Source organism: Lactuca serriola, chromosome 9 (assembly GCF_051521515.1).
Source record: "Lactuca serriola cultivar US96UC23 chromosome 9, Lser_US96UC23_V15, whole genome shotgun sequence".
NCBI classification, from domain to species: Eukaryota; Viridiplantae; Streptophyta; class Magnoliopsida; order Asterales; family Asteraceae; genus Lactuca; species Lactuca serriola.
In genome coordinates, this window is record NC_136416.1 from 143,285,598 (window position 1) to 143,294,224 (window position 8,627).

The following is an 8,627-nucleotide window of genomic DNA, read 5'->3' on the forward strand; positions in this document are numbered from 1 at the left end:
CATAGAAATATCATAATACTACACAAAATTTTAGAATAATTTGTATCAACACATATTTTAGTAAATAATAAGACAATCTTACCAAACCAAAATGCTTAATTTATTAATGGATTGAACCCTATTTCAATGTATTTGTACTACCTCATCTAACTAATCAACATAACAACGTATGGGCATAAACTTTACTAAGCATAATACTTAAAATACTCAGATCTAAAACCCTATTTAAACAGAATTTATACTAGAAGCTAATTAATCAAAAAATACCTAAAATAACTCTTTTATGCTCTTCATCAGAATCATATATTTCAATTGGAGATGATTTTTTGAGAGATTCATAATGAGATTTAATCAAGATTTGATTTGGGGTAGAATGAAGTCGTGATTTCCAGAATATGAATCGAAATAAGTTTTTAAGGCTTTTTTGCGGTTTTAATCGACTGTTTGGGAAATTTCTCTAGATTTAATCGAGAAAGTTTCTGAAGAAACTTTTAATCAGAATCAAAGATAATCATAAATGAAAATTTTAATTTTAATCAATGGACTTTTTTCAAAATTGAAGATGAATCAAAATGAAAGGAATTAATTGACAAATTTCAAGGCAATGAGAGTTCTAGGGTTTGAAAGAGAACTTTTTGTTTGAGAAAGAAAGATGTAAAACATGATGCGATTTGATTCAGGTACCAGGTGATTAAAGCAAATTGGCAAGAATAGCCCTCCGTGTCCATGAATTAATCTTCAACTTTGAAATAATTTCAAAATTGCCACCGTGTTCCACTAACTTTTTTTGTTTTAATATCAACCCTAAATTATTTATAAAGAGTGGTTCAGATCTTGTCTTTCTTGTCTCACAAAATCTTATTGTCTCATATGAACCCAACCATATATATATATATATATATATATATATATATATATATATATATATATATAATTTGTTTATATAGATTATTTATATTAAAAAATAAAAAAGATGTGAACAAAAAATAATTTATAAGATGAATTGTGATATGTTTTGGTTTAATGATATGTTGTAGGGATGATGATCTGTAGCTATATGCAGATCAATTTGGGTGTGATTAACAATGTCCACTAGGGATGTTATTCGGGTCGGAACCGAACCGAACCGACCCGAACAAACCGAAAACCGAATAAGGGTAATTGTATGAACCGAAAACCGAACCAAATAAGCAATACGGGTTCGGTTCGGTTCGGGTATTATTCGGTTCGGTTCGGTTCCGGCCCGAATAACCCAAATAACATGTACAATATGATTAAGGAGCCGAATAACCCAAATAACATTTATAATGTGATTATACATATTGTATTTTGTATGACTTTTGTAGCTTATGATAAACACGAAAAACATGGATAACACGGATTAACTATTCTTGATATATAAAATGTAAAATCCAACCACCACAATCTTAAGATATAGTTATTAAGCAACATATTAAACACTAAACATTAAACCTCCAAAACACCTAAAAAACTATCTATAAGTATATAAGTTAAACATTAAACATTAAACATTATGTGGGTATTTTGGGTAACGATTGATAGAACACAAGACCGAATAAGCAATTGTGCAATAAGCCCTTATTCGGGTAACCCGGACCGAATAACCCGAAAACCGAATAAGCCTTATATAGATACCCAAAAACCGAATCGAATTGCTTATTCGGGTCTAACTCGGTTCGGGCTTCCGGGCCAAATTCTCATCCCTAATGTCCACAGTACTTTTTGTTATAAAAACCATATTTTCTTTACAATAAATCCAAAAAATGATATTTAAATACTAAAAAATATCCCGTTTAATTTTTTTACAATATTTCCCTAAATACATCATAAAAATTAAAAGTCAGAATTTTTTTACCTCAAAAGTTAATACCCGTGAATAACGAATCCAATAAATTAGATATTGTAATTTTCCATTTTTTTCTATAAAAACGGGCTAAGCATTCTCTTTGGATTGATAAAGTTGTGGTCTAACGACTTATCAAACCCTAATAAAAGCCCAACTCCATTTGTTTTTCATCTACATAAAGAGATAAAGTTAAATAATACTTAGGGGTGCAAACGAGTCAAGCTACTTGCGAGCTACTCGAGATCGGATCGTTAAAAGCTCGACTCGAAATCGATTTTAAACGAGCCCGAGCCGAGCTCGAGCTTAATATTAAGCTCGTTTATTAAACGAGCTCGAGCTCAAGCCTATGTCATTAAGCTTGATTAGGCTCGCGAGCCTAAACGAGTCTTTATATAATATAATTTAATATTATTTATATATATTAAAATAAAAACATTTTAGGGGAATTATGGATTTAGGGTATTAGTAAACGAGCTTTTTAATGAGCTCGAGCCGAACTTAAGATTATTTAGACACGTCAGATAAAAAACGAGTCGAGCCCGAGCCCGAGCCGAGCTTGTATAATTATTTACGAGCTTGAGCCGAGCTCAATACATGGAAGCTCGAATCGAGCCGAGCTCGAGCTCGAGCCTTATATAACTTAAACGAGCCCGAGCCGAGCCTGGTCAGGCTCGGGCTCGGCTCGGCTCGTTTGCACCCCTAATAATACTTATTATCAAATAACATATGATTTTATCGGCTTTTCCAAGATAATTATCTACTTCATTCTTGAAGCTTTAAACATTTCAAAGGTTTCATGTTTACGCCTAATCAGATAAATATTAATACGAGTGTTTTAGGCATGGAACGTTTGGAAGTGTTTGAAAGCTTCTACCTTCTAGTGTTTGACAAATGCTCCGTTTTAAACAGAAAGCCACGTTTGACACTACAAGCTTGTAAGATTTAGTTTAAATAAAACGTTCCAAATCCAAAAAAAACTATTTCACGTAGTGTTTAACAAAACTCTACCAGCTACAAACTATCCGCTACCATCTATTTTTGCCGAACATGCCCTATATCTAATGAATTCATCAGTAGACAAATCAAAAAGCCTATAAAAAATTATAAAACCCTTTCTTCTCTTAACCATTAAAAGGTTGAAATTATTGAGCACTGAATGAGTCAGTTTTATTCCACAATCCTAACCCCAAATTCATGGGATGAATAAATCAAGGTGATGAGGAAAGAACTTAAAAGAACCTGGGAATAAGCTAATTGTCTCGCATTTAGGAAATTTCTTATGATCGTCTATGTGGTCTTCGGAAATTTCTTTTGTGATTATTTTCCTTTTTGACAGTTTTTCATACTTGCACTCCATTAGCCGCATTCTTTGGATTATTTTCACTACTCTTTTACTCTTTAACAGGTGTGTCGCATGATATTGTGTCACTTCATCTTCCTTTCTAACACAGGAACCATTTTTTATAACTTTCTTTCTTACAAAATTTTTTACACAAAAAGAGAGCTTGGTTTTCATGATACATTGGCATGATGCTTTGGGAGTATTGTTTAGAAGATCATAGTCATTAACAGTTGCAATTTTTGACTCTTGTTTTCCTTCTCCATGTCACACCACTTTCCTATATCTAACATGAAATTGCTTTAAAAAATCCTTTGTTGTAACTTGCTCTTGATACCAGAAAAAAAAAAAAAAAAAAAAAAGAACAAACTATGAGCTACCCAGATAGATGCTTAGTTGTACCGTGTTCTTAAGTTGTAGTACTTCATGCTTTTATACTCGGACTTTGTGCTTAAATAGTTGTATTAAGCAAAAATGAACCCAAATGTGCCAAGTATAGGAATTAGGTCATATATGGTACCAGAAGTTTTGGGGTTTGATTATAAAGAAAAACTAATCTTGATTGCAATTGTTACAAATTTTAACAATTGGACTTAATACATACAGAACATCTTTATCTGAAAAAAGAAACATTCTTTATTCATAGAGCATACAGACATTTATCCATTCAAAACTCAATGGAAAAAAGAAGCAACACTAAGAGGCCTTGTAATATGATTCTTACAAATAAAAAAAATACTAACGCCTACAAGTTATGCCCGGTATCTATTGAGATAATCCATAAATAACTTAATATTACATGTGAACAAAACACAAACTATCAAAAGTATTAACTATAAAATCCGAATTATCACCAATAATCTTTACAAGAACATACTCCATTTTCAAAATGATGGAACCTCTTTGCATCACGTGCAATGATTAATCTTCCAACCAACTTTGAAATAATCTTGAGCGCCTCATGGCAATCGCCACAAACACGCAGATTTTTCATTATCCGTATTGTTGCACGGGGTGGACTAGTCAAAAGAGCTTGAGATAAAGCAAGTCTTTCACTATGTGATAAAAGAGCTTCTTCTCTACTTTCATGGTCTAAATCATGGAGTACAAATCTAGTCTGTGCCACATACCCAACTTCTATCATGTGTTGTTTTAGACACCTAAGTTGAGTGTATAATTTCTCATGATCAGCCTGAGATGTATCCCCAGCCCTAAACTGAAAAGTTTTGGATTTGATTTCTAGGAGATTTAATGGTGCTGATTTATCTTTTTCTTTTGCATTATCCGAAGGCTTTATTGGTATCAAGCCTTTCTCTGATTGTTTATCTAAATGAGAAGGATCTAGAAAGTTTACAATCTCAGTACAACGGTCTTCGAGTTCTAAATCACCATAAACCCTAGATTGATTCATCATAATTTCCCAAATTTCTGCAGTTGGCTTCATGGGCATCTTTTCTATGAATTCCAATGCTTCATTTAAGTACCCTGAACTCCCGAGCATATCGACTACACTTGCATAATCATCCATAGATAGAACAAGATTGTAATTTTTAGTCATTGATTCGAAGTGTAATAGCCCTTCTTTCATGTCTCCTACGACACTACATGCAGCAAAAACACCATCAAACATCTGATTATCGGGTTTTAATCCGACCTTTTTGAATTCGGTGAACATTTCGAGTGCGCCTTCACCATGGCCGTTTTTAGCAAGCCATGTTATCATTGTGTCCCAAGAAGTAAGATTTCTTTGGGGCATTTTATCGAACACCTTATATGCGTCTTCCATGGAACCACACTTTGAATACATTTCCAAGATTTTGTTGCAAATGTGAACATCAAGATGATGTACTGACCTTGTGAGGTGGTTATGGACTTGTTTAGCTTCTTTAAGTGCCTGAGTTTCTCCGCATGCTTTCATCAAGAATAGATATCCAGGCATTTCAACTGTTACTTTCTTCAGCTCAAGCATACGCAAAACCTCCACAGCTTCCTTCAATTTCTGTTCCTTGCAGAAAGCATTAAGCTCCTCAATCGTGCCAAGTAGTTGCTTTTCCTCACCAGGTTCATATAAAATTTCTTTATGTTGAGAGTCAATTGGCACTTCATAATTTACCAACCCACTACTTGAAGCATTACCACCATAAGATCCATTGATGTTATATTGGCTCTGTCGATGTAAACCATCTTTACCCATGTTATAATTACCTTGATTTCCTTGTTTTCCATTATATTTTCCATATTGATCATTTCCACCTCCTATAACTTCTTTTGATACTCCACTATTCATCCAATATGAACTCTGGACATTTCTACCTTCTTCATATAACGTATTTGAACTCTGTTCCAATATCTTATTCTCATAATTTCGATCACAGTCATAACTCTGCCCATAAGCCACAGTAGGTTTTTTCTGGACAACCAAGGGATTTTTTCTATAAACCCCATCAGGGTTTTGGTCAAATTGATTATTACTGTCTCTAATTGACCAATAATTACCATATCCAGTTGAGTTTTTGACATTAGCTGGAAACTCGTTAGGGTTTCGGAAATGAAAGCTCTCATCGGCCGCCGCAGAATTGAGAGTGCTAAAGCTTTTAACAAAAGAAAGGGCTTTGAAGAAACTAACTGAGAAATAACTGCGTGAAGCACTTGTACCATTGCATACCTTATAGAGATAATTTAGAGATTTCACCATTTCGAATGACCTCGCTCTTGCTTGAGACATGCTGTAATCGTCGAAGTTAATAGTGACGAATAAAATCGGCGTCCGGTGTGATTTTGGTGGCGGCCGAGAGGGGAGCTGGCTGAGGGAGGGTCCGGTACACCCTAAATGTCCAAAAACGGGTTCAAACTCTACAACTGCATCTGGTTAAGCCGCACAGACATAGGTGGTTTTTTTCTTGTTTTGTTAAAGGCTTGTTCACATAAAGGTGTTTGGTTCCTGTGACCAACTTATGTGCCGTAATCTTTTTTTTTTTTTTTTTTTTTTTAATTATTAATATTATTTATTTATTTATTTGTCTCAAACGCCGTTTAGCAAGTTTTGAGTTAATCTCACGTAACCTTCTCACCCGTTAAACAATAACCCTATATAAAAAAAAACAAATGTATTTCTTCATCATTTATGTAGCCCGAATTCATTGATTCACAACTACATGCAACAATAACATCTTTATCTACAAACTCAGCAACTTCACACACGAGATTGAAACCAGTTGTTAAATGTTATTTTGGTGATGTCTGCTCCATATCAGTGTCAAGGATACTGGACAACCCGGATAAAAGATTTTGGGATGCCTTAATTTCAAGGTAATTTGCAATTTCATCTTAAATCGAAATGAAATCTGTTACTGAGGTATTAGGGTTGTAATTACATATTTTTGTTTCATATTCTTAGGGTTGTGATTACACATTTTTGTTTCATATTCTCTTCCCTTTCAATTTGTAGGACTCTTCAAGGTGTCATTTTTTCAGATGTGTGGATGAACGGGGAAAAAGCTATTGAGCAACAAGACCAGTTGATGAGTCTGTTAAAGATAATTGTAGGGTTGTTAATATATATTGCATTGTTGGTTTTACCTTTTGTCATCAAAATGTTATTTAAGCAGTGTACTTTTGCAATGTGCTCAGTAATGTTATTAATTGGTATCCCTATATTTGAAGTATATATTTTGTAATTTGCAAGGTGTGAAATGGTAATCGAATGGTAATCTATATGTGTAGCCTTTGAAATTTGGTTTGTGCAAAGTGGGAAATGCTAATCTAATTGTGTATATATGTCATAGCAAAGGGCAATTTAGCTATTGCATAATATGAACATGGATAATTTCGTATTTACCAATGTGTACTTGGCAAAACAAGATGCTATAAACCAAACTAATTTAAGATGTTATATGTTGATCCTAAAACGAAATGACGTATGCGGAACAAGAATCGAAATCATGAATCAAACACACTAATGCAAGTAATCTAGTGAAAGTCTTTTATATTATTGATTAAGAAATGGAGCATACAAAGAGACTTTGGTTTTGCTAAACCAAACTAACATTGATGCAAAATGGGAGGTTTTTTGGGGAAGCTTACCTAACAAGCTAAGCTAAAGGATATATATATATATATATATATATATATATATATATATATATATATATATATATATATATAATGGTTAAATACATCACATGTCAAATAAACTAAGAAACCACTAAACAAGAGATAGTCCTTGAGATGTTTTCAAAATAGGCTTCTCAAATGCCAACATCAGTTTCAGTATTTTCAACTCAACACTTTAAACCAAACCAAAGCAAGATGCTATAAACCAAACTAATTTAAGATGTTATAAATCAAACAAAAGAAACATGTTATAAGCCATATAAACCAAAGTATGATGCTATAAACCATACAAAGCAAAAGTAAAATGCTATAAAATATACCAAATTAAGATGTTATAAACCAAAAATATTAGCATAAACTAGATTTCATAGAATATGAGTGCGCATTACATAATATTTCATGTTGCAATCATCCAATTGTGCCAAAAGCCTATTAAACAAACCTACCAAGGCAACATTTGTGACAACCCAAAAATTTCCGTTAGTTTTAACGTCGAAATTAAGCACGTCAAAAATTAGCCAAATTTATCCCAAATATATTTTTGACTGGATTTAAACCCGTTGGAATATTTTAAATAATATTCGTCAAGCGAACCAAAATTAAGGAGGTATAATTTTAAAATGTTGTCGTGTTTAACGGTAGTCGTGAAAAACCCTGTTCGCGGTTGGTGTCGGGTGAACCCCAACCAGGCCATAAACTTCACCCTATATAAGGGTTGAGTGGGTTTCCTTCCCACCTTTTTCCCACCTTAGACACTTTCTCTCTCTACAAATCGGATTTTGGTCAAAAATCACCCCTTCGAGCTCCAAATCGGTAAGTTAACCTTCCTAGCTTGTTGTTTATCTTATCTAGCTTGCAAATTCGTGGCTTAAACATCCAAAAACCCCAAGAACAAGAGTTTACGGTCTTGGGAGCATCCCAAAACCGTAAACACCTTGAAAGAGGATTTTGGTGCCCAAAAACCCCTCCAAACCATTTCTAATGCTTAACAATGACTTAGAGGCTTGCATGAAAGGACTTAGAACACCAAAATCGTAGCAAATGAGGAGTAAACATGAGTTTACGGTCTAAGAACATTCTTAGACCGTAAACCCATCTTCAAGGACCATAAACACCTTTTAAGGTGTTAAACTACCCCTTAAACACCTCCAAGAGCTTCTATAAACTTCCTTGAGTGCATAGAACCTTATATTCCTTCTTGTGATGCACCAAAGCATACATAAGTGAGTCACACTTGAGTTTACAGCCCAAGAAGGTTCTTGGACCGTAAACACCCTTTCTTAGACCATAAACACCCCCAAAGGGTGT

General features: G+C 33.8%; 1 protein-coding gene across 1 annotated transcript; it reads right to left on the bottom strand.

Annotated features, from left to right (window-relative positions):
- Positions 1 to 3,884: 3,884 nt before the first annotated feature.
- Positions 3,885 to 6,122, bottom strand: LOC145074337 (pentatricopeptide repeat-containing protein At2g34370, mitochondrial-like). The gene has a single exon (XM_079020735.1). It carries the CDS (start codon positions 5,929 to 5,931, stop codon positions 4,057 to 4,059), a length of 1,875 nt encoding a protein of 624 aa, XP_078876861.1. The 5' UTR covers positions 5,932 to 6,122; the 3' UTR covers positions 3,885 to 4,056.
- Between the last annotated feature and the right edge of the window lie 2,505 nt (positions 6,123 to 8,627).

Bases quoted from the DNA above. Each gene is read 5' to 3' on its own strand.
- LOC145074337 (XM_079020735.1), bottom strand. From the start codon at position 5,931: ATGTCTCAAGCAAGAGCGAGGTCATTCGAAATGGTGAAATCTCTAAAT.